We start from the raw sequence: 26,865 nt of genomic DNA, 5'->3' as shown, positions 1-26,865 counted from the left end.
TGCCCCTGTCTTTGATAACAATGAATACCATGCTGGGGGTTGGGGGGGGAAGGCAGGCCACTTTTAATTTAGTGATTAAACTTTACGAGTAGCATAGAGAACACTTCTAAAATCATGAACATCAACTGGAGAACAATCAACTCAGGAAGAACAATTCCTGGGTGTTCATGGCTAGTGTGAAATCTTGGCCAAATCACTGTTCTTCTAAAATTCCATAAATGACTATTTTACAAACCTAGGTTACCTATGACAGATGGCATATTTAAGGAATTATTTTTTAAAGACTTTTTTTGTTTTTATTACCCTCTTTAAGAAATGCAGTGGGAGCCCTAAACACCACATTTAAAAGGCAAGCACAAAGATCAACCCTGTTTGTGCTGCCCCATAGCTGCAGGAGAATGTCTGGCAGTAGGAGATGAAATTTTGTTTCAGTCACTACATGGCCGTAGCCATACATGGATGTTTTTAGGCTAGCTTTTTAAAAAACGGAGTTAAAGTAATAAAAAGTTTATGATCCTCATTAAGACTCCATTGGTGTGTCTGAGCTCCTGCTCCCAAAAGGGCCACTAATAGATGAACTTCTTGTATTGCCGAGAACAAGCCTCTCTCGTCTTCCAAATGCTTCATTTACTAAAACACAAATAGTTAAGAAATTACCAGATCAGAAGATTAAGAACCTATAATATAAAATAGAGATGTAGAGATGAACAGTATGATTCTCTGCCCTAGTGTGGAAATTAGTTTATGAAAATATATTTAATGCTTTATAAATGGGAAATGAAATTACCAAGAAGTCCAAGGTAACATTCTGAATGATGTTAATTGTGTTTTAGATCGGTCTACCATTCTGTGTTTTGTCTTGTCCTGGATTATGTAATCCACCTTGATAAAGTGTCTCTTCTTTCATCTTTCTCTGTATCATAACCAGCAGAGAACTTTTTATGGATTTAGGACCTTTTCTCTACATGGAAGATTCAGGAATCAGTGGAGCTATGTCTTCTGTGTTTATAGGACAAACCAGATTAACTCCAAATAATAAATAAGCAGCCAGGTTCCCCTGAAGGGAGGTGAGTGGTCTCTTGAGGAAGGCAGGACTTTGTACGAAGTAGTTGAGAAAAGGCAGATGATTCACACTGGGAAGGGGAGGGCTGTTCTTTGAGACCATGTTACATTTCCTTCCAGCTTTTCTAGAAATTCAAATTTCGTCATAAAATATTTTTAAAGCAGTTTACATTTAAATTATGAAGACAAATTTATTTGTGAATATGAACATCTCCAAATTAAATGTGATCTTGACTATTTCCCAAGCAGACTATATTACAGGATGAACACTGGATCTACCGAATATACTCGAGCCACACACTCTGTGTTAGCCCACAGAGAACTCGTTCAGAAAAAGGAAATTAAGATTCTTACCTGATGAGACTGTGCTTATATCCCAGACCCGAAGTCCTTCCTTCTGACCTCCAAAAGCATAAATAAATGGCAAATCGGGGCAACAGGAAGAACAGAAGAGAACTCCCTGGGAAGAAGAAAACAGAAGGTTAATGATTTCAGTTTTTCCAAAAAACCCCAATGTAAAGCCCTGTTCCTATCTATATGAACCTATCTGAATAGTAACAGAGAACCAATTCACCGGTATCTCTTTTAAGCCTATGAAGTAGTTCAGAGTCATGGTGGAAGGAATATTACAAAATGAAGCCAGACAAGTTCGGCATGATACGGCTGTTCTGTGAGGATATGTGCACTCTGACCACTCAGGTCTCTAATCTCAGTATTCCCAGAAACTTTATTTTCCCTTTTAAGCAACGATGTTACCATGAGTCACCACTGAATCATTTTTTAAACTTCTAATTTTTTTACCTTTATTACTAGGTAATGCATATACATTATGGAAAATATAAAGACGAAAAAGTATAAAAATCACTAAGATAATCACCATCATGTTTTGGGACAAGGTCTCGTAAGGACTTAAGCATTTAAATATAAGCATGGGATAGTACCATGTAATTGTGTCTGTAACCTACCTTCTCACATACATTTGTAAACATCTACATATGCAATTATATAACTCAGTGCCTGGCATTTAAATATTTGCTAAGTGAATTCTGGTTATTTCTGAATTTTTCCTACTACATGCTAATCAATTTCAGTGTAGTCAAAACTAGTTATGCAAAGAGGCAGTGCTTAAATAAGCTGACCCTAATTGCTGCAATGCCCTAATGGTCCAAGCTTTCCTGGGATGGTCCTCAATTTAGAGTTAAAAAAAAAAAACTGTGGCCATTCCACTTGAGTCCCAGACAAGCCTCTTTCCACTCTTCTTACCAAGCAACTGTTAATCATGTCAGGTGGGAAAGGAGCCAGATAGGGTAAATCAAAGATTAAGTCATAAACCTGGCACCAAATTGAACTAAGCTCAAAATTAACTTCCCAACAAATCCACATTCTTTTTTTTTTTTTTTTTTCAACGTTTATTTATTTTTGGGACAGAGAGAGACAGAGCATGAACGGGGGAGGGGCAGAGAGAGAGGGAGACACACAGAATCGGAAACAGGCTCCAGGCTCTGAGCCATCAGCCCAGAGCCCGACGCGGGGCTCGAACTCACGGACCGCGAGATCGTGACCTGGCTGAAGTCGGACGCTTAACCGACTGCGCCACCCAGGCGCCCCAAAATCCACATTCTTTAATGCAGTGATTCCTAGGGAAAGATGACAATACAGGTCAAAAGCAGAAAAAATGCCCAGAGAGAGTCTTACCATTTTCATGTCTCTAGAGTGAACCAGACTTGGCCTGTCTCCTAATATGTCCCAGATTTTCACATATTTGTCTGCTGATGCTGTCACAAGACAGCCCTTGATTTGACTACTTAGATCAAGACCTGAAGGAAGATAAAAGATCAGTTCAGACTCTGACATAAAGATTTATCATTAAGTTACAAGAAATGAAACACTATTCTTGCTCACCGGAGATTTCATCATTGTGTGCATTGAGTGTAAAAACTGGCTTATCTGAACGTGCATCCAAATTATACACAAAGCCGTCATCTGTGCTGGCCTGGAAAGAGTAGAAGATGGGCAAGATCATGCTACATGGCAATAAAACTTAGCAATGGGTAAACAATGTAAGTTACAATGAAACCCAGCTATTACCTGAGGAGCTTACTACAAAATTTACTTGTGGACAAGCTGAATTTGTTCCTACGTGAACTAATCCACCTCTTAGACAACTCTGCAGTTGGGTATGAGGACAAAGTGCTGGTCATGGTATGGACTACAGTTAGAGATGTGGAAGCAGAGGTGAGATCCAAGAGAACAGAGGCCTGGGGTGGGGGGTGGGGGCACAGTCATTTAAGGTACATGTTGAGGAGGAACTCACAGAAGAATCAGAGGGAGGAGGGCATAACAAAGGTCAGAGGAGCCAAGGAAATTATGTTTCTGAAGAAAAGTGATGAATGGTGTCAACATTTTGGTGGAAAGGTTTATTTAATCTGCTAAGGACTGGAAGGCAGCAGGGGGTTGTTACACTTCCAAGAAAGGGACAGACTAGGTAGAGACAGACCTAGTCAAGGATGGGAGAGACTTGAGCCTATATATGGGCTGAGGGCAAAAGAGCCATTAGAGGAAAAGGAGAAAAAAAGGACAAGTGACTCAGTCTTGAAGCCAGGGCTGCGGAAGGGGACAAAAACAGAAGAGGACAGAAGTCTCATCCTTGGGAGGCGTGGGAAGGTGGTTACACCATTTTATTGTAATCCCTTCCCATCTTCCTAAATATTTGTGATTTTAGTACCAATGACAACTTGTCAGCAAATAATCTCAGGAAATGTGTGCTGGAGTGTCGAGAGCCAATGTACAATACGGCATTCAAATACAACTGGGACCTCACTCCCAATCACAGTTAAGTGGAGTCTGGCTTCAGGTAACAGCTGGGAGCGACACTGCACCTCTGAGCACCTTTGAGATTAAATGTTCTCAGAATCACTGTTTCAGGAACCTTATTAAAACTGTCCACATATTTAAGAAAGCGGTTCTCTCATTTATAAAGCACTAGATATGTACTTTACGAAAGTTAGGAACTATATGGATGTGCCACACTTTCTTTAATCTTCTGGATGAAAGCTGGGATGTTATTTCTCCATGGATTGAAATGTCAGTGGAATGTTATTATTTTTATCTTTAGATCTAAATACTTCACAAGATTAATACAGAAAAACAGGGCAGGCTGAGCGGGCAGAGCATGCCAACTCTTGATCTCAGGGTTATGAGGTCAAGCCCCATGTTGGACATGGAGCCTACTCAAGAAAACAAAACAACAGAAAAAGCTTTTCAGAAATTCTCTCTACAGTGGAATTAAAATGAGTCGTTACTAGGGCGCCTAGCCTACGTGGCTCAGTCAGTCGAGCGTCCGACTCTTGGTTTCCACTTAGGTCATAATCTCAAGGTTCTTGAGTTCAAGCCCTGCATTGCATTAGGCTCTGTGCTGGCAGTGTGGAGCCTGCTTGGGATTCTCCCTCCCTCCCTCTCTCTCTTTCTGCCCCTCCCCCCATAGTCTCTCTCTCTCTAAATAAAAAACTTAAAAAAATAAGTCATTAGCAACCTGGATAAGCAAAACAGTAGTATGTAGTCTTACCAAAAAATGACAAGGTGAAAAGTGATTCCAAGTCACTCTCTCAATCTGCCCACTGAAACGCCACATCCGATGGCTTTCATCTGGACTTCGGCAGTCATACAAAGCCACTGACCTGAACACAGACAAGCAAAGTCAGGGTTTTAAGAGTTCAATTCTTCTATATGTTGTATGTTTATTGATAATGAAATGGTAATAAAACAACCCTGCGAACTCGAGATCCAATTATTTACAGACAGTTTTAAGGTTCTAAAAGCAGAAAAGAGGAATTGATTTTCACTAACTGGCAGACTCTGGTTCTATCACTTGAAGGCATTGGTGGCTCTGGATATCACAGTAGCCTTAACTGTCTCCAGGCTGAACTCTCCACTTACAAGATGAATCCTATCTGCAGAAGACAGGACAACTTCTTAATTTCGCCTTTCCCAGCAGTGCTCAGAGCCAGATAACCCATGTTTGAGCTACATTTACTCTCTACAAGTAGGTTTCTGTGCTGGGGGAAGCTAATGGATACACCTTTGTGATTCTGAATGAATCCCAACCAAAAAATATAAACCTATCACTCTTCAAAAAAATAAGGACCCTGGGGTTCCTGGGTGGCTTAGTCAGTTAAGCATCTGACTTTGACTCAGGTCATGATCTCTTGGTTTGTGGGTATGAGCCCCACGTCGGGCTTCACGCTGATAGTGTGGAACCTGCTTGGGATTATCTCTCTGCCTCTCTCTCTGCTCCTTTCCCAAGTACACTTGCTTGGGCTCGCTCGCGCGTTCTCAAAATAGATTAAAAAAAAAAAAGAAGAAGAAGGAGGAATCAAAGACTGCTAATTGGTTTCTGCTTCTATTAGCTATCTCTACCTTCAGATCCAATCCATAAAAAGATGCAGACACATGACTAGAAACCCTCTGTGATGGACTGTAATGGGTCTAACTCTTCACCTCTCCCTAAATCCATGCCCTCGGTCAATAATGTTGGAATCCTTCCATAAAGGCAGAGTTCATTTCCTGCTGCATGTGATCTCATTCGGCCAAGAAAGTATACTAGTATACTAGAAGTATACTAGTTCTGAGCCTAGGTCTCAAGAGGCCTGGTATCCCTGCTTAAGCTTCTGACCTCAGCCTGAGAACATGTGTGGGCTGGCTCACTGGTCCCACGAGGATGTGAAACACAAGGAGAGATGAATCTTCATGGCCCTACCAAAACAAGCCAAGATTAGCAGACCTCCGATTGAATCTAGCCTAGATTAGCTCAATGTTGCAGTGGTATAGGAAATACATGTTTATTATTTTAAGTCACTGAATTTTGGGATAGCTTGTTTCGTAGCAATGGCTAACTCATACACCCTCTAAAAATCAAAGTAGCTGCTAGTTAGGAACTACATTATTATGACAAAAACACATTCCCATGCAGACTGAAAGAACCAAAGTTGAAAGGGAAAACTAAGTATTAATAAAAGTTTAAACACTCAGTAATATATTCTGAGCATCAAGTGATACTTTTTAAATCATATCAAGAGGATATAAACAACAGGGATAACTCCTGCAGTGTTTTCTTACTTATCATAGGATCCAGAAATCAGAGTCTGTGCTTCAAATGGATGAAACTGCAGAGTCTGGACCTAAAAGAAGGAAACATAAAAACAGATCTATGTTTGTTTGGTTTTGGTAAAACTGCTTAATACTCAACAGAATCAATTTGGCAATGTTTCCAGAAATTTTTCCTTTGAAACGTAGTACTATTTAAAGAAACAAACGTACTACATAGTCAAAAGGACAAAACACATTTTCAAATAAAAGCAGTCACTTAAAAGACATAATGCAGCATTTCTCAAGTTGTGTTTCACAGAATGCACATGTCCCTCAAATGCTAAATATGTGCAGAACAAAACAGGGAGTGGCCAAGCTTACCTGGACAACTCCACACACTCCGGAAGCCCCACAATGTACACCAGCACATTAGATCCCCGAGTTCTGCAGTAACACATCTGTTACATTCTTTAACCTCATCTGGTGACTGACACCCCTGTCTCTTTTTAGGGTCTCGGTAAACATGCTATAATGTACTAGTGTTTCCAGTCACTTCATCTTTTTGTCTTCATGTCTGCATCTCTAAGGTGGGTAATTAATTATATCATACAGGGCTCTGTGAGGATCCACTAAGACAGTATGTCAAAGCATTCTGTAATTCACAAAAAGCCATACATAAATGTTTGGGATTATTTGTAGCCAATATGTGTCCCAGATTTTTTTTAGAATCCATTTTATCCACTCAATCACCATACCTTGTCTGTGTGTACGGCAAGGCTAGCTGCTGGTTTCCCCAAGGACATATCCCACAGAATTACAGTGTTGTCAGCTGATGCACTTGCCAACACGTTTCTGAGAAAGGGAGGAGAAAAATCAGGTAATCTTTTTTTAAAGTCAAGAGCACTAAATGTAAGAATCCCATTTTCAATAACGACAAAGGGAATGAAACACTTAAGAATACATTTTAAAAAGAATTCAAATTTAAAAAACTAAACATTACTGAAAGAAAGAGTATCTAGATGAATGGAAAGATATCCCATGTTCATGGATTGGAAGACAATGTTGCTAAGACAGAAATTCTGCCATCTACACACTGATCTAGGTTCAATTAATCCCTTTCAAAATCCCTGCAAACTTTTTTTTTTTTTTTGGCAGAAAATGAACAAGCTGGTTTTTCAATTCATATGAAAATGCAAGGGACTCAGAATAGCCAAAATGACCTTGGAAAAGAAGAGCAAAATTGATAAGCTCACAGTTTGGATTTCAAAATGGACTGAAAAGCCACAATAATCCTAACAATGTGCTACTGGCTTAAGGACAGACACACAGGTGAACAGAATAGAATGAAGAATAAACCCTCAAACTTATGGTCATTTGTTTCTGACAAGAAGGTTCGTATCATTCACTGGTCAGTGGGGAAAAGAACAGTATTTTCAACAAATAGTTCAGGGACAACTGGATATCCCCACACAAAAGAATGAAGTTAGACCCCTATCTCACACTGTACTCAGAAGAGATCATGGACCTGCCAATGTAAGAGCTAAAACTATAGAACTCTCAGAAGAAAAGAGGTATAAATCTTTGCACCCTGGGTTAGGCAATGGTTTCTCAGATATGACACAAAAAGCCTAAGCAACAAAAGGTATAAATAAATGAAACATCATCAACATGAAAAACTTTTGTATTGCAAATGATACCATCAAGAAATTGAAAAGACAATCCACAAAATGGGAGAAAATATTTGTAAATCATATATCTGATAATAAAGGACTTGATTCTAGAAAATATAAAGAACTCTCAACTAAATAGAAGACAAATAACACAATTGGAATATGGGCAAAGAATATGAACAGACATTTCTCGGAAGATCTATATAGCCGGTGAGCATGTGAAAAGTTGTTCACTAGGGAAGTGAAAACATGGGATACCATCATACTCACAGGATGACTATAACGAGAAAGACAAACAAGAAGTGCCAGCAAAACAGAAAAATTCGCTACCTTGCTGGTGGGAATGTAAACGGTACACACATTACCATATGTCCTAGCAATTAGGTATATATCCTAGAAAATGAAAACACAGGTCTGTGCAAAAATCTGTTCATGAATGTTTACAGTAGCATTATTCATAATAGGCAAAGGGCAAATACAAACCAATGTCTATTAAGTGGTGAATGGATACACAAAATATGGTATATCCACACAAGAGAATATTATTCAGCAATAAAAAGGAATGATGTACTGATAAATGCTACAATAGGATGGACCTTGAACAGATTATACAAAGTAACAGAATCCAGACCCAGAAGGCCACATATGGTATGATTCCATTTCTAGGAATGTCCAGAACAGTCAAATCCATAGAGACAGAAAGATCAGTGGTTGCCAGGGGCTGGAAGGACAAGAGAATGAGGAATGACTGTTAATGGTTTGGATTGCTTTTTGGATAAAAATGTTAGGGAATTAGACAGTGGTGATCGTTGTACAACTTTGGGAATATACTCCAAATCACTGAATTGCACACTTTAAAGAGTGAATTTTAGGACATGTAAATTTATACAACTTTTTTTTTTTTTTTTTTTTTTTTACAAAAAAAAGCATTAAATGCTATTAATAGGAAAAACCAATTTGCCTATCTCTTAGGGATCAAGCACTAATAATGTAGTTCTACAAGTGAACACAGGCTTGGAGCCCAGGAAACCTGAGACGGATTTCTGGTGCTGCCATTTATTAGCTATAAGACTTAGCTAAAGACTTAAAAGTCAGTCACACCCCCTTGCCTACCAATGAGAATGCTACAATCAATTTAAAGTTATTACTATTCAAGCACATGGCTGAATGACCAGAATACAGTAGGCCCCTGATGTTAGTTGCCTGCCTTTTCTCCTTGTAAAAATATAGATATTCCTGAAATTGAAAGCTCATTCTTCAATATCTAGTTTGACATGGCTTGATACAGAATCAAGTCATTAGTGATAGTAGTATTTGTTCAGAAAACTAGTATGCTGTTAAAATGTCAATGGGTTCATTTTTGGATATTATTTCCTCAAGAAGTATTTCCATTATACAAACTGCTTTCAGTTTTATTACTCCCATTTGAGTGACACAGGTAGGGTTCTCTTTAAGATGATCATGTGTATTCAGATCATGTTAGCTTTTTCCCCTACTCAATGAATTTCAAACCTTCTAACATTAAGTCCCATAAACAAGCCATTAATGTTTTAAGTCCTTGGCATGTCACAGACTAAATGTTAAATTCCCAATATTTTATTTATATTCAATGATTGCCAACAGCAGAAAGTTAAGAATTTTACGGTACATTTGTTTCTCATCCCAGTCCTTTCTCAAACATCTGAGATTCCTTCCACATTAAAATTCTTCTTGTATGAGGCTTAAAAATAAACACCCCCACAAAACTCCCAATTGCTACCCATTCCCAAGAAGAGCACTCTTCAATAAGAGTACGAGCAGAGAACATGCATTTGGTCACTGGGAGCATTTTAGGAGAAACCAAGGTCCCCAACAAAGACAACATCAGCACGTTGTTCTTCACCATGATCCCAAACCCTATGCACCAGAAGATGGAAAGTATTTAAAAGCATTCTGCACCTTTTTGGTAAAGAAAGGGTAAAGGAAGACCCAGGTCTAAAATAAGATGGAGAAAGCAGAAGAGTTTCGGGATGAAGACACATGAGGCACTGCAGTGAGGGAGACGTGAGCGCAGACGGGGCGGGACAGGAGCAGGGGGGCTGGCAGAATGTGAGCGGGAAAAGGGAGCCACCGTGGCTGGGGACAGGGACTGTGGAATCAGCTTGATGATGAGGGGCTGTTCCATCAGAACAAACTTCCAGTTACCCAAAGTAACAGCTGCTATATAATAAAAATTTAGTTTTTGTAATTACTGTGACAGCTCAGATCTGTAAATGAGCACGTTCCTCAAAGCACGGTACACTCATATTCGATCTCTTATTTATCTGCCCATTCATCAGGAACAGGCCCAATTTAGACAAAGCCTGGAGAAGCTTTCAGAAACAAAATAAAACAAAGCACAACAGATTTTTGGTCCCTTGCTCTAGATCTGACTCAATCTTGAGAGGATGAGAGCCTAGAAACTGGTACCTTAAAGGGTCACCCAGAAGATTCTGACTGGCAGGTTAAGTTTGGGAGATACTAACCTACATAACTTTCTTGGGTCCATTTCACCAAAAGGTTCTAACTCTAAAGAGGTCCGAACACAAACGAGATGCAGATGTCCCTTGGTAAGCTAGCACGCTGGGATCCTCCCCAGAATGCTCACAATTCCAAAGTATCCTGTGTAATAGAAATGCTAAGAAAATGTGCCTCGGACAACCCAGTTTGTTTTTACCCCTCAACCTAATGCTTACCTTCTTTGCCTTAGTAGCCCCTCAAGCCGACTATGCTATTAGGAAAATGGTCTTTTGGGGTAACTGTTAAGGATGAATATAAAGGATATGCAGATGAAACATGCAAAAGAAGTGGAACTCTTACCTTAAACCATATGTAACAATTAACTCAAAATGGGTCAGACACCTAAACCCAAGAGCTAAGACTGTAAAACTTTTTTTTTTAAATTTTTAACGTTTTTATTTATTTTTGAGAGAGAGAGAGAGAGAGAAAAATGAACGAGTGGGGGAGGGGCAGAAAGAGAGGGAGACACAGAATCCGAAACAGGCTCCAGGCTCTGAGCTGTCAGCAAAGGGCCTGACCCAGGGCTCGAACTCGTGAACCGTGAGATCATGACCTGAGCCGAAGTCAGATGCTTAATGGACTGAGCCACCCAGGCGCCCAAGACTGTAAAACTTTTAAGGGAAAAGCTTCATGACAAGGATTTGGCAAAGACTTCTTGGATAGAACACTAAATGCACAGGCAACAAAAGTAAAAATAAATGGACTACATCAAAATTAAAAACTTCTGTGCATCAAAGAACACTATCAAAGGAGTTAAAGGCAATCCACCAGATGGGGGGAAATACTTGCAAATCGTAAATCTGATGAGGGATTCTATCCAGAATAAAGAATTACAACTCAATAAAAAAAACCCCTAACAACTCAATTCAAAAATGGGGCAAAGGACTTGAGTCAGCATCTCTCCAAAAATATACAAGTGGCCAATAAGCACTTGAAGAGTGGTCCTCAAAAAGGTAAACAGAATTGTCACATGATCCAGCAATTTCACTTTTGGGTATATACTCAAAAGAATTGAAATCTGGGACTGAAAACACATATTGGTACACCCATGTTATTTACACCAATGTGCAAAACAGCAGCATTATTCACAACAGCCAGGAGGTAGAAGCAACCCAAGTGTCCATGGACAGATTTATGGACAAACAAAATGTGGGCTATATGTACAATGGAGTATCATTCAGCCTTAAAGAGGAGGGAAAGCTGGCCACATGCTACAACATGGATGACCTCACACTAAGTGAAAGAAGCCAGTCACAAAAGGGCAGGTACCGGGATTCCACCCGTATGAGGTAATCGGAGGAGTCAATTCAGAGACACACAGTAGAGTGGTGGGTCGTAGGGCTTGGGGGTGGCCAGAATGGAGAGCTGGTTTCAAGGGCACATAGCTTCTGTTTTGGAAGACGAAAAAAGTTCTGGAGTTGGATGACGATGATGGCTGCATAACAATAAACCATACACTTAAAACATAGTTAAAAATGGTAAATACTATGTATATTTTACCACAATTACATAAATTTTAACAAATGTGGGTGAGATTTTGTGAAAACTAAATGAAGTGAGGGCAACGTCTCCCAGGAAGAGATACAGTTTGGCACCGTGGGTGCCGCAACACACACAATTTTTCCAGTGGTGTTGGAGAGGGCACCTGCTCGCCACGTATGTAACGAGCCCGAACGCCCACCAAGCGTAGAGCTGGCAGGTGGTGTGGGGGCCGCAAGGATACAGACAACAGAGCTCTTGCCTTCAAGTGGACATACTGCAGGAAAGGGAAAGAAGACATGGACACAGAGACCCCCAACGCACAACACAGAGACAGGTGTAGGCATGAGGTGAGGACAGTGGTTACAGTCTCTAACAATCCTCCAAATGTTATTGCTTTTTACCTGATCAGCTTATTCCAAGAAAGGTCCAGGACAGCATCGGTATGCCCCTCTGCTGAGGAACTCTGTAATAATTGTTTAGTTACTTTTTGTATTAAAGTGCCCCCTGTAATTGATGGGTTAATTTGAAAGATTCTTTCAATCTTAAGGTTATTGTTCCATCTTAAGCAAACTTGCTTGAAGACCTAGATAGAGAAATACCTTGTCTTCCTATTAGAGACCCATGATAAATACTCCTTACAGAAGAGAAACTGTAGTCGTTGTTAATCTAGGTGGTACAGTTCTATAAATATCACCCCCCACCCCCAAAGTCAAGTTTTCAAAGCTACAGGAATTAACACCATGGGTATTTGGAATTCAACATACTAAAGGCTAAATAGAAATTTTTCAAAAGTTCAAAACCAGCATATTAGCATGAATAGTTACCACCTATCAAAAAGGATCATAACCAAAGAGTAAGTAAACTGTTTTGTGTAAGGATGTATAATGTACCAATGGAAGTTCTGTGGAATCAGAGATCAGTTTTTCCTTGGACGGGCTTTTTGAAACCAGAAACTACAGTAACTTCATAACTATCTGTCCTGTTCCACCAAAGTATCTACCTGAAAAAGTGTATGCTCTCTTTGTCCCCCCAACCAGTAAATTTATCTCTGTCATTGGAGTTTTAAGTAATTAACTTGTTTACCTTCTTTCCTTTCTTTTTCTTCTTTTTTGACAGTTTACTTCCAAGTGTGAAGACTGGCTCTAAAGAGTCCACTATATCAAGGTCCCACACTTCAATAACAGGAGTCATATTTCCCACAGCAATGTAATTTCCTACAGGAGGAAACGAGGTGTTTGATTTAAATAATTAAAAATACTGTACTGCAGACTGAGAAACGGCTCAGAGTGGTTTCTCTCAGACTTCCATATGCATGTGTTACCACCTGAATATTGTTAAAATCCATATTCTGTTTCAGAAATTCTTGAGCAGGGGCCCTAGGTCTGCATTTCTGACCAGTTCCCAGGTGATGTCAATACTGTGCTGCTGGTCCTTAGACAATAATTTGAATAACGAGGGCTCAGTCTCTTGGCCCAGGGTCCTCACTTAAGTCAGGAGAACAAAAACCCTCTGCCACCTCCACCCGTGTTGTGAGGAGGAAGATCTAATCAGATCACAAATGTGAATAAGCTTGGCCAACAAGATGTAAGGTAGGAGTATTACCAGATTTCACCTTTCTTAGGGAGAAGGGGGTGCAACTAGTAATGTGCAGCTGTGGCCAAAAACACCAACATGAGAACCTAATTCTCTCTTCATTTTGGTTTTACTTGATGTTTTCTGAAAACAGTCACGCCACGGGGCGCCTGGGTGGCGCAGTCGGTTAAGCGTCCGACTTCAGCCAGGTCACGATCTCACGGTCCGGGCGTTCGAGCCCTGCGTCGGGCTCTGGGCTGATGGCTCAGAGCCTGGAGCCTGTTTCCGATTCTGTGTCTCCCTCTCTCTCTGCCCCTCCCCCGTTCATGCTCTGTCTCTCTCTGTCCCAAAAATAAATAAACGTTGAAAAAAATTAAAAAAAAAAAAAAAAAAACAACAAAAAACCACAGTCACGCCATTAAACTCCTGGACACTTCATGCTATTTTATGCTGGGCTTTTTTTGTTGTTTTGTTTAAACTTCACCCAGTTCTACAGAGGCTAATGCTGTCAGGCCCTGTTCTTCTGCCCTCAGTGGAGCAGCCACCTCTTTTTTATCTGACATCCAGACACATGCAGACTCAAAACAACTAAGTGATTGTGTTTTAAGAACTATGTAACTTCATAAAGTAACATTAACTTCATAAAAAATCATCAACTGTGAAAACATTCACACAGGACACATGGCTTATGCTATGGAATCACATACAGGAACACTGAGCCATCTGAGTTGTTCTAGTTACCTGTAGAATCATCTGGGCTAGGATCAAAATTCAGCCATTCCACGCTTAGAGGGTATGCAGACAGCAGTATATCATGATGCACATAAAAAGAATCTTCTTCCTGATTATAAACTGAAAATATTGGGATAAGACTTTATTGCATGAGAATAAGAAATCACATCCCACTGAAAAGAACAGACTCTCCCTATTAAACCTACCGGAGCCATGGGCTTAAAGTGAGACACATTTGATGGCATTAAAAGGAGCCTCCAAAGTTGTTACTGCTCAGCAAAACTTGTGCAAATCTCATATATTCCTGTCATCTGGTGCGCTCCAAGGAGCCAGGAGCAAGGACAGAGAATGGACATCTGCCTGAGCACTCTGCATGCGCACTGTTCACATGGTTCTACCTTCCGGTCTGCCCGCTACAGAAAACACTCATAAGGGCTCTATAGGGAGTACTTCATTACGATCTTTTAGAGGTCTATCTGCTTATAAGAAGAAACAGAAAATAATACTGGAGAGAAAGAACTCGTACTTAGAAATCTCAAAGCTTGTCGAAAATTACTTACTTTTATTTTTTAAATTGCTTCTTTAATATTTAGAGACCAACAATGTAAATAAAGCTCTTGAGACTACTATTAGAATCGGACAACTAAAAGAATCAGCTCCTTATCATTTGCAGTTATACTGTTAAGGAGCAAAAAATACTGTTAAAATCAGTGACTAAAAAGTCTTTCAAAAATTATATAATGAAACACTGATAAAATAGAACCCAATCAGAAATTCCTCCAAATATGCTTTTTATTAGAAAGAAGCATTATTAAGAGAGGCCAAGGATTTTTTAAAAAGATTCCTCAGACCACTTTCCAGGTATGTCTCCAGAGACAAGGGAAACAAAACCAAAAATAAACTACTGGGACTACATCAAAATAAAAAGCTTCTGCACAGCAAAGGAAATAATCAACAAAACTAAAAAGCAGGGGCACCTGGGTGGCTCAGTTGGTTGAGCATCCAACTCTTGATTCTGGCTCAGGTCATAATCCCAGGATTGTGGGATTGAGCCCCGTGTTGGACTCCGCACTAAGAGTGGAGGCTGCTTAAGATTCTCTCTCTCTTACCCTCTCCCCGCTCTTGCCCTCTCTAAAAAAACAAACAAAAAAAACAAACTACAAAGCAACCTACAGAATGAGAGAGGGTATTTGCAAATGGTGTATCTGATAAAGGGTTAGTATCCAAAATATATAAAGAACTTATAAAACTCAACACCAAAAAGCAAATAATCCAAATTAAAAATGGGCAGAAGAGATGAACAGATGTTTTTCCAAAGACATCCAGACGACCAACAGACCCATGGAACGATGCTCAACATCACTGATCATCAGGGAAATGCAAATCAAAACTACAATGAGGTATCACCTCACACCTGTAAGAATGGCCAAACAATGATGTAAGAAACAACAGGTACTGGCGAGGATGTGGAGAAAGGAGAACCTCTTGCACTGTTGGTGGAAATGCAAACTGGTGCGGCCACTATGGAAAACAGTGTGGAGGTTCCTCAAAAAGTTAATAATAGAGTTACCCTACTATGATCCAGCAATCGTACTACCAGGTATTTACCCAAAGAAAACAAAAATACTAATACAAAGTGATACATACATGCACCCTGGTGTTCTGTACAGATGTTGTGTGACTTATGCATTTCCGCCTGGAGCCACACATACACAATCATGGGAGCTTAGTTGGCTTACACTCTGTATCTGGCCTCAGGATCAAAACTGGCCCTTCTGTTCCTGACACTAAGAGGGGTTAACGTGCCTCACATTCTTCCCTGAGCCAGACCAGCCTGTCCCCCTGGAATGGATCAGGGAGGGAAGAGGAATATGCAGACACCCGGGCTCCTAAGATTGTTGATACCATAAGAGAAACAGGAAAAAACAGCTTACTTGGGACTGCACTTAGGCAAACTTAATGACTAAACATAAATCACACCCGAGTGGTATATATATACATATATATACACATATATATATATATATATATATATATATATATATATTGCCCTTAGGGAGCAGCTAGTTGGAAATCTCACCTGGGGGACACTCTGCCCAGGAACCTCAATTGGGACTCCAACCAGGCTGTTCGCTGCTGGGCTTCCCCAGCCAGAAGGTTGGCTATTATAAGTACCCGACTTGATGTATTAAGCCTTCTCTGTTCTCTATACCTCTCCCTCTTTGTTTACTGTAATTCTCTCCCTCTTGTTTACTTATACTTCCTTTTCCTTATAATTAATAAAGTCTTCCTCCATGAAACTGAAAGTGCAGCTATGGTGAATTCTTATTATTTATAACACCTCTTGTTTATAGCAGCATTATCTACGATAGCCAAATTATGTAAATGGCTCAAGTGTCCACTGACTGATGAATGTATAAAAAAGATATGGTATAGGGGCACCTGAGTGGCTCAGTCGGTTGAGAGTCTGACTCTTGATTTCAACTCATGATCTCACGTTTTGTGAGACTGAGTCCCCGCAGAGGGCTGTGTTGATAGCGCGGAGCCTGCTTGGGATTCTCTCTCTCCTTCTCTCTGCCCCTCCCTCGCTCAAAATAAACTTAAAAAACCCAAAAGATGTAGAGTGTGACACACAATAGAACATTACCCCACCACAAAAAAGAATGAAATCTTGCCATTTGCAGTGACATGGATGGAGCTAGACAGCATCATGCTAAATGAAATATGTCAGATGGAGAAAGACAAATACTGTATGACTTCACTCATACGTGGAATTTAAGAAACAAAACAAATGAGCAACAGAGAAAAAAGAGAGACAAACCAAGACTCTTAACTACAGAGAACAAAGTGATGGTTAGCAGAGGGGAGGGGGGGTGGGGAGAAAGGGTAAAATAGGTGATGGGGATTAAAGAGTTCACTTGTGGTGATGAGCACCAGGTATTATATGGAAGCGTTGAATCATTATATTGTATACCTGAAACTAATATTATACTGTATATTAACTGGAATTTAAATTAAAAAAGAAAAAAGTCCTCAAACTTCTGCATCTGGGATAGATCCTGGGATCAGCAGATTCCATGTCATGTGACTTCCATATGACTTCACATTGAGATATATGTTCAAAATGATAAGCTTGTGATCCTGCAAGAATCTCAACTATGGTCAATGTACTCAGCTTACATTTTAGATAAAAAGGATAAGGATGCTTCAAAACAATCTTCTTTTAACCATGTCAAATCAACATTCAGATCAGCTTTAGAGTGCAATTTTGAATTCTTTTTTTTTTTTTAATGTTTATTTTTGAGAGAAAGAGAGCACATGTGCATGAGCAGGGGAGGTGCGGAGAGAGAAGGGGACAGAGAGGATCTGAAGCAGGCTCTGCACTGATGGCAGAGAGCCCACTGTGGGGTTCCAACTCACGAACCACGAGATCATGACCTAAGCCAAAGCTGGACACTTAACCGACTGAGCCACTCAGGCGCCCCTTGAACTCATTCTTGATTAGAGATATGCTGAATAATTTGGAGATCCAACCAAATCCAAATAAAATATATCCTTATCGACCTAGCTTAGAAGGAAGAGGGAACACAACTGCTTTATTTAACTTAACTCCTGATACTAAATTCAAAGGAATGACTCCAGTAAGCTCTCACAGAATGTATAAAAAAATCGATGGCAAATGCAAACAGTTTCAATTTTCTGAAATTAGAATTGGTCTTAAAAAGAGAGAGAGAGAGATGGCGAGATATAGCTGCAGAGCCAACATTAAAAAAAAAAAAATGGTCTTTTAAAAATTTCACCAACATGGTTTTCATTTGAAATACATAAAGATCAAAGATCATTAGAAGAATAACTTCACACTGAGGTATCTGCTATTTAAAGCCTTTACATTTTATAAATAGATCCACAATGGGCTATGGGATTAAAATGGCTTAATCTACAGGCTTCCTGCAGGCAGCCTTAAAGAGTTCCAGAAATCCAAGCTACGAAATCGAATAAGTGACAAAGTAACCTAGAAGATGTCAAAAAACATTAAACATAAAGATCTTAATTTTTAAAAAATATATATATTTTAAAATGTTTACTTTTGAGAGACAGAGAGAGTGAGGGAGAGCATGTGTGTTCAAGTGGGGGAGGGTCAAAGAGAGGAGAGAGAATCCCAAGCAGGCTCTGCGCCATCAGCACAGAACCCAATGTGGGGCTTGGACTCACAAACCGTGAGACCATGGCCCGAGCCGAAACCAAGTCAGACACATAACTGACTGAGCCACTCAGGCACCCCTAATTTTTTTAAAGTTAGTGTGTGTGTGTGTGTGTGTGTGTGTGTGTGTGTGTGTATTTAGAGAGAGAGAGAGAGAGAGAGAGATGGAAGGGCAGAGAGAGAGAGAGAGAGAGAGAGAATTCCAAGCCAGCTCTGTACTGTCAGTGCAGACCCTGAGGTGGGGCTTGAACTCAGGAACCATGAGATCACGACCTGAGCTGAAACCAAGAGTTGGATGCTTAACCAACTGAGCCACCCAGGTGCCCTAAAGATTTTAATTTTTGAGCAATGCAGCTATGTTTCCTATAATAAAAGGCCTTCGCCTAATAATATCTGTAGAGCTTCGAATTTTAAAGACAGATGAATAAAAGACTGTTGGAGAAGGACAGACATGTCTGAGGATGTGTGCACGGGAAAAGGGGCAAGAAAAGCAAAAGGGAAAATCTAAAGGCAGAATATTGTAGACATCTTGAAGGTCTATTTTTTAGAAAACAGTTATTTAATGTTGAATAAATATCAACATTAAATACATCTGATACAAAAATCCAAATGAAAATGAAAAATTCAAGTCAGTGCCTACTTCAGATTCAAAACATTCACCTCTGGCAGTGGTACAAACATTCCTTGAACTGGGAAAGGTGACCAGAGGAATGGAGACCTTAGCACTGAATTATTGTGAAGAAATAAAATGTTTTGCCAAAAGGGAAATATTTGAATTGACTGTGGAAAGTAGGATAAAAACCTGTCTTTTGAAGGTAATCTTTACCACATAGAGAGAAAATACCCAAAAAAGAGAATGCAGTAAAAAACCAGGGCAACAAGTTACCATAGGGTAATGAGACTATAATTGTTTCCTACATTTTCATTCTGTTTTACTTCTAGGTTTTCTCCAGTGGGGGGGGGGGGGGGGGGTGAGTGAAAAACTGGCAAAAATGTTCAGATAAAAGATTTAAAAACCCCATTAGCACCTTCCAGGAGACCTATTTCCATAAATAAAGCCAGATACCAAAGTGACAGACCAGACCACACACGCCCAGGCACAATGACCAGAATTTCTGTAGACTATATGTAATTAACCACGTAACTGAAACGAAATCTAGCAGGACCTGGCACCTAAAAACTCATAATAGCAACTATTATAGTGATTATTTTAATCTTAGAGGACCTTTCTGCAAGCGATGTCCCCCACTTACCATGCACCTCTAAATTGCACTGGTCTTGTTCAGCTCTGCCACAGACTATGAGATTGTCACTGGGCTTGATCAAGAAATCTTCACGTTCATACTGTTCCTAAGTGGGAAGAAAAGTCATTAACTAGAAGCATATATTTGGTAAGGTTCCCAAAGACTTACTAAGAAGCATAATTAGAAAAGCCATGTAAGTATTTACCGTATCCTTCAGAGTAACATAAGGATCTTGATCATTACTTCCATAGACTGTAAGACCCAAAAGAGACTCACCAAGAGTTTCAGTATCTGTAAAAATTCATAAATTGAAATGAGTAAGTCATTTTGATGAAAGCATTTTCCTACAGTATCCAATATTTAGACTAAACTCCAACTGTCTATTTCATAACTAACTGGATCATCCCTAGTCGGGAAAGGAAATACTGAGTAATCAACAGGAATTTAAAAGCCATTTATATGTGATCTTGGACTGCGTATCTGATAGTCTTGGTATTCACAATGTTCCAATAAAAGAATTAAACTGTGAAGCCCTCTCTTAGAAAATATTACAACTCTGCTCAGATTCTCTAACTTGCTCCTTGTAGTCATTATTAAAAAGTGCTACAGAGAGGTGGCCTTGAAAATGTGGAGATAAAATTACCCTAAAACACTAGAATTGATACAAATAAGGGTGGCCTGGCCAAATCAAATTTAAAAAATGATGAGTTTCACAAAGTTAAATGGGCTTCTTTATTGCAAGATATCTGAGAACTGCTGATATGCTAATTTGCCATATGACTCTGAAAGAACCACTACTGTGCCTTTTCCACTAAACGTACTTCCAACTGGCATTCTCTTATGGCATTATCTGCAAGGGTGACAAAGAGTACACCCCAAATAATGGAAAACTCAGGAGAAGAAAGATACTCTAATTGCTGGGGGAAGCTACTTTAAGGAAGAGGACGATTCAGTCTTGAACATTTGACCGGCAACAGACATGGGAATTTCAACTGGATGAGAAAGAGCCAACAGTCCACATAGTGTGGGGATAATGAGGAAGCAGTTTCTGAATGCCATTTCTGCAGGTTGGGTTAGCTCTTCCTTTCTTTGTATTCCCATGGCACTCTGTCCTAGCAGGATGGGAGCAAGGTTAGGGGCCCACAACCCCGAGTCCGAAGGAAAACACTATTCTCTGCATCTAATGAAGTACACGGAGAGAATAAAGGCTTTATTTATTTTTTTTTTAAATTTTTTTAACGTTTATTTATTTTTGAGACAGAGAGAGACAGAGCATGAACGGGGGAGGGGCAGAGAGAGAGGGAGACACAGAATCGGAAGCAGGCTCCAGGCTCTGAGCCATCAGCCGAGAGCCTGACGTGGGGCTCGAACTCGCGGACCGCGAGATCGCGACCTGAGCTGAAGTCGGACGCCCAACCGACTGAGCCACCCAGGCGCCCCTAAAGGCTTTAGAGCAAGAGAATGTTCAACCCTCAGCTCCACTGTTCAGCAGCTGTGTCACACTGGTAATGTTACTTCATCTGTGTAAGCCTCAGTTTTCTCTGTAAAAGGGGGGTAATAACTCCTCTCTCATTAACACAAAGAGAAACGAGTTACAGATTAAAAAATTTTTTTTCTCATTCAGGTATAGTGGAAACACAGTATTACATTAGGTTCAGGTGTACAACACAGGGATTTCCCATCTCTTATACGTCATGCCATGCTCACAAGTGTAGCTACTGATGGTCAGCATACAATGCTATTATAGTACCTGCGACTATATTCCCTATGCTGTAACTTTCATCCCCCTCCCCATGACTTATTCATTCCATAACTGGAAGCCTGTATCTCCCACTCCCCTTCACCCATTTTGCCCATCCCCCAACCCAAGTTACAGGTTATATTCACTACTTACAATAAAATATATGATACTGTGTTTTTTTTAGATTTTAAATTAGTGGGTTAACTTATCTTCTAAACTAGTTTAGGAAACACATGATCTTTCCGAGCCTTGAGCCAGATTATTTAACTGGCATAAAGGACAACGAAATCTCACAGTAAAAGTCTGCAACACTAGAAGCATGATCTAATACACGAAGCTTGTGATTAAAAACCAGAAGAAGTGAGTGAATTCTAACCTGGGTCACCTTCCTCATCGTATTTATCTAGGTCATACTCGGCCAGTTCATCATCATCCAACGTCCTGTCGTCCTCTGGGTCACCATCTTCCAGGGGTTCCCTTGGTCGTGCCTGGGTACGTGCACTCTGCATGCCATCTTCCGAAGGATCGCCTGTCTCCTCTTCATCACTGCCACCTTCTTCTCTATGCCAAGGGAACAAAAAGATAAAGAAATCACCCAAATGGTACCATTCAATAACAAGACCACCTGTCATCACTGTTTAAGACTTCCACTTCACCTAGACTTTAAAGTCTACCTAAAGTAGATTATCAACAATCTTTTTATTTTTTTATTTTTTGAGAGACATAGAGAGACAGAGCACAAGTTGAGGAGGGGCAGAGAGAGAAGGAGACACAGAATCCGAAGCAGGCTCCAGGCTCCGAGCTGTCAGCACAGAGCCCGACGCGGGGCTCGAACTCACGAACCGTGAGATCATGACCTGAGCCGAAGTCGGACGCTTAACCGACTGAGCCACCCAGGCGCCCCAGATTATCAACAATCTTAAACTTACTGTAATTTTTCCTTTGCTTCAGCAATGAGACGTTTTACTTCTTCTTTACTAAGCTCTACCTGTAAGAGAGCAAACATTTCATTGAGACATGGCTAAAGAAATCATTCTAAATCTCTGAATTACAAAGAAGTTTGCAAACTAATGTAAAATATAACTTCAAAAGACATCAACTTCAATCTAGACTCTCTAAATTCACTGTAAATGGGAGTTTTCACATGTCTTTATGTAATTACATCCTTTCCTACCTCAAACTGTTAAAAAAAATTATGCTCAGTCTACCTCTTCCCAGACTTTCTAAAAAAGACTGACTTGCATAAACTGACTTCTATGATAGCCCATCTCATTTCTTTTAATTATTCTGTTTTCTTCTTGGTTACTTCTCATTTTCCCTGTGGGTATTCCTAAACAAACCATCCTTGCCTTGCTCCCCTGCTCATTTTCTGGTTCTCACTGCCAACGATTCACTCATCATGCTGTTGCTTTCTTGTGAAGCTCATTCATTCTGAAGACTAAAACTACCACTTACAAACGGTTTACCCCAAACTCCCCCTTCTCTAGCCCCACACTCCAGTTCCGTCTTTCTAGCTGCCTTTAAGACCCTCTCCACTTGGGAGATCCTGTACAAAATTGGAATCATTCTCTTCAAAACTGCAGTCTTTCGCCTAATCAGTGCTTCAGTACCTTTTAAAACACCCCATCTCGGGGCGCCTGGGTGGCGCAGTCGGTTAAGCGTCCGACTTCAGCCAGGTCACGATCTCGCAGTCTGTGAGTTCGAGCCCCGCGTCAGGCTCTGGGCTGATGGCTCAGAGCCTGGAGCCTGTTTCCGATTCTGTGTCTCCCTCTCTCTCTCTGCCCCCTCCCGCATTCATGCTCTGTCTCTCTCTGTCCCAAAAATGAATAAACGTTGAAAAAAAAATTAAAATAAAAAAAATAAAACACCCCATCAGTGCTAAACTGTAAGCTCCCTTAAGACAGAAACCAACTTGTCATTGTGTGTTCATGCATATAGTTCAATGTTCAGCTTATGGTAGGGATCCTTGATAAAAGACTATGAATCAGTCACCCACTCAGTTTGCACTAAACCACCTCTAGTAATATGGAAATCCTCGAGGGTGACATTCCATTGTTCCAGAAACTAAGGGTTTTTAAGTTTAACTAAAAGATAATTCTTTTTCTTTCTTTTTTTTTTTAACGATTTATTTTTGAGAGACAGAGTGTTAGTGGGGGAGGGGCAGAGAGAGAGGAGACGCAGAATCCGAAGCAGGCTCCAGGCTCTGAGCTGTCAGCACAGAGTCCGACGAGGGGCTCAAAAACTCATGGACCGTGAAATCATGACCTGAGCTGAAGTCAGACTCTTAACGGACTGAGACACCCAGGCACTGCCCCCCCTTTTTAAGATACTTATTTTTCTAATTATTCTCATTGATCTGGGTTTCTCTGGGATTTTGTAGCATAAACTCACCTCTTCTTCCTATAAACTCTTCAAGCAGTTCCCAAGCATGTTGGCAATTAGAATCACATGGGGGAAATCTTTTAACACTCCAAACCAATTACATCACGTATTTGGGAGTGGGGCACAGGCATCAGTATTTTTTAAGTAAGCTCTATGCCCAATAGGGGGTGGGGGGCGCTTGAACTCATGACCCTGAGATCAAGAGTCGCATGCTCCACCAATTGAGCCAGCCAGACATCTTAGGCATCAGTATTTTTTGAAGCGCCCCCAAGTGGTTCCAGTATGTTGACATGTTTGGAACTCGTATAGCCTTTAAAAGCCTATATATCCCTTTTTACTAACAACTATTACCTCCCTCAATAACTTCTAATGAGATCATTTTCTGGACCCGTTATAAATATCCACTGGAGCCAAACACTGGTGAATAAAACAAGCAAGTCTGTGCCTTAGTGGAATTTACACCTCCCGGGGACTATTCCAATCCCTCATTCCTGTTAATTTGACGTCCCAGCCACTTATATTCCTATCACTTCTCATCTCTGGTCATCACGGGCCCAATTACATTCAATCCAACGCCCCGCCCCTTCCTTTACTCCCACTGACATACGTGCACTTGTCAACTCCATAAAGGACGGGAATCTTTCTGTTTTGTTTATGCCTATCTCCAGACCCTGAACAATGCCCAAAACGCAGAAAGCACTTGTATCAGTTGAACAACTTAAGTCATACCTCTACTACAGACTCATTCTGTAACTTCTGTAGGTTTTTCCTTCATAATGTGTCACGTTTACCTCTCATCCCCCACTGCCGCATCAACATCTCCTCACTTGGATCGCTGCAGGAAATTCCTCATTCAACTCCGGGCCTCACGGCATCATGGTCTCCACACCAGTTTTCCTACCCTACACCTCTCATCCCCACTCACTCCTCCGAACGCAGGAGTGGAAAGTGGTTTCACACACGTGCTCCCTCTTCCCGTTATGCCTGAAAACGCACTGGGGTGTGCGCGAAGCCAGGGTGCTGTCAAGAAGGCTTTGGGGAGATTTCCCACTCTGAGGAATACCCCGCCCTCCTCCCACCGAAGAGGTCCACGTGCCGGCCAATTCGGGGGTGGGGCTGGACTCGGGGGAGGGGACCGTGAGGGGGCGCGGCCCCCAACTTCCAGGCCTGGGGAGCCTCAGGCCTCCTCACGACAATCAGGCCAAAGCCGGCCGCACCCCGTCCAGTCACAGCAGCCAGGCCAAGTCCGCATGTAGAGGGTCCCGGTTCTCCAGGCGGGGCTGACGGAGGATGCTGCGAAGAGGCCGCTCCCCCTACCTTCCAGCGACCAGGCCTCACCTTGTCCGGAGTCTCTTTGGCCACGCCGCAGCGGACCCAGGCCACGCACGTCACCTGGCGGCTGCGGTTCATGGTCTTCAGCTTAAGGGCACCTCACGCTACAGACTCCCCCCCAGCAGCACTGGGACTCCCGCCGACTCCCAGCCGGCACGCTCAGCGCACAAGCCCGGGTGCGCTGCCTGCGCACGGCGCACGCGCGGGCTCTGGTTTCCGCGAGTCCGCGCCCACTTCTGACGTCATTCCAGGGCGCCGAATGGGAAAGGGGCGCGGAAAGGGGTGGAAGCGGAAGCAGCCGGGAGGGGACTCCACGTGGGTGGGTCGCGCTGTGTGACCTGAATGGGCTTTTTAGGACTGTTCCGCGTGGGACGGTCTCTGCAGGCTTCATGGAGGCAATAGAACTGGAACTGTAGGGGTCAGAGGCGGATTTTCATAGGTCTTTATTTTGCCTGAAGTTCCTTAGTCTTAAAGCTGACAAATGGTAGAAGTTTGTGGTTTTCTTCTTTTAAATCTTTCTCCAAAACGGATTTGTCATTTCAAGGAGATACTTCCGCCATTACATCTCACCACATTCTTGGGTGTTACTTCCTCAGCTTAAAACATTTAGCACTTATTATATACTTAAGTACACAGTAGTGGTTGTAGCAACGGCAAACATAAAACGCTTGTTATGTGCAAGGCACTTTTTAAAAGCCTTCTGTTAATTTGCTTACTTAGCCCCATGTGGGAAGTCTTATTCCCACTTTACACATGGGGGAGAATTAATGATCTTTCCTAAGGTCACATAGCTGATGTAGTTAGAGTATAAACCCAGGCAGTGTTGGGTGGGGAAAGGGTTAACATTAGGCTGGGCGATATCAGGGATCTTCAGGGAGGCAGGCTGCAGCTGCAAGCGGGAGGCTGAAGAAGAAGCAGGGTTTGGGGGGAAAAAAGGGTAAAAGTATTCCAGACCCACCACGCATGGAGTCTCACAAACTTTCTGATAAGGTCCCCATAGAGTCAGGAACAGAAATCCTCTGTGGCTACCTACTTGGTACCCTACTTGGGCTCTCACTCTAGAGCTTCATACTTTCCCTCAATAAACTCATCGCTTTGCTCACTCTGTTGTCCGGAGATTCATTCTTCGGCTCCATGAGATGAGGACCAGCATTTTGTACCACCCTCCTGTAACTGTGTGACTCTAGAAACTTGCTGTAATCTGTGTCATGCTTCTCAGCTAAAGTCAGAGTCACCTGTTGTAGAAAATGTCAGGGGCTGTGGCACTGTAGGATGGCAAGTCTTCGCATCCCAGAACAATCTGGGTTTTGACCTTTGTGGGCTGTGTGACTCTGTTTAGGTCATTTGCCCTCTGTGAGCTTCCATCTGCCGCTCCTATCTCTGAGATGGGCAAGCAAAACCAGGAGAGGGGCTGCAATTGGAGAGAGAGGTGGCAAAGATAAACGGGAAATACATGGCCTTCACCTGTTGCATTGCTAAAGTGGGCTGTCCACCTGGGGGTCAATTTGTGGGCATTTTTGCAACCTACTTGTCTTCACATAAAATATTTTACTTGGTTCTCACAACAACACTGATGAAACATGATCAAGAATTACCTCCATTTTAAAGATGAGGAAGTTAGAGTTCTCAGGGGTGAAAAGCCTTACTAGCCTGAGATTACACACAGTTGGGAATTGATAGAATTGATAGAATTGCAACTAGACAGGACCATCTCTCTCCACTCAGCCTAATGCCCTGGGTGCTCTACCAGCCTGAGGAGAGATCCTCTCAAGACTTCATTTCTCAGACTATGTATTCATTAAGGCCTCTTCCACTGCTATTTCT

General features: G+C 41.4%; 1 protein-coding gene and 1 long non-coding RNA gene across 2 annotated transcripts; one reads left to right on the top strand and one right to left on the bottom strand.

Annotated features, from left to right (window-relative positions):
- Nucleotides 1-293: 293 nt before the first annotated feature.
- On the bottom strand, nt 294-25,240 carry PWP1 (PWP1 homolog, endonuclein). The gene is made up of 15 exons (XM_047867214.1): nt 25,048-25,240; nt 22,257-22,315; nt 21,704-21,888; nt 19,792-19,877; nt 19,596-19,692; nt 14,151-14,261; nt 12,921-13,051; nt 12,239-12,300; nt 6,903-6,999; nt 6,178-6,239; nt 4,628-4,739; nt 2,965-3,055; nt 2,758-2,879; nt 1,417-1,522; nt 294-630 (listed from the first exon to the last, which is right to left on the bottom strand). The coding sequence occupies exons 1-15, from the start codon at nt 25,117-25,119 to the stop codon at nt 521-523; spliced, it is 1,503 nt and encodes a 500-aa protein (XP_047723170.1). The 5' UTR covers nt 25,120-25,240; the 3' UTR covers nt 294-520.
- On the top strand, nt 1,462-13,036 carry LOC125170502 (uncharacterized). Its single transcript, XR_007154062.1, has 3 exons — nt 1,462-1,543; nt 6,658-6,734; nt 12,954-13,036. It is a non-coding gene; the product is annotated as an uncharacterized LOC125170502 (long non-coding RNA).
- Nucleotides 25,241-26,865: the final 1,625 nt, after the last annotated feature.

Source organism: Prionailurus viverrinus, chromosome B4, assembly GCF_022837055.1.
Source record: "Prionailurus viverrinus isolate Anna chromosome B4, UM_Priviv_1.0, whole genome shotgun sequence".
Taxonomy (NCBI): domain Eukaryota; kingdom Metazoa; phylum Chordata; class Mammalia; order Carnivora; family Felidae; genus Prionailurus; species Prionailurus viverrinus.
Note: the sequence above shows the minus strand (reverse complement) of the source record. Positions and strands in the feature narration are given on the sequence as shown.

Excerpts from the sequence above, each read along its gene's own strand:
- PWP1 (XM_047867214.1), bottom strand. The coding sequence starts at position 25,119 with ATGAACCGCAGCCGCCAGGTGACGTGCGTGGCCTGGGTCCGCTGCGGC. Across the intron at positions 12,301-12,920 it reads AGAAAAAGAAAGGAAAGAAG|AGTTCCTCAGCAGAGGGGCA; the intron begins GTAAACAAGTTA and ends CAATTATTACAG. Across the intron at positions 1,523-2,757 it reads ACTCTAGAGACATGAAAATG|GGAGTTCTCTTCTGTTCTTC; the intron begins GTAAGACTCTCT and ends TCTTCTTCCCAG.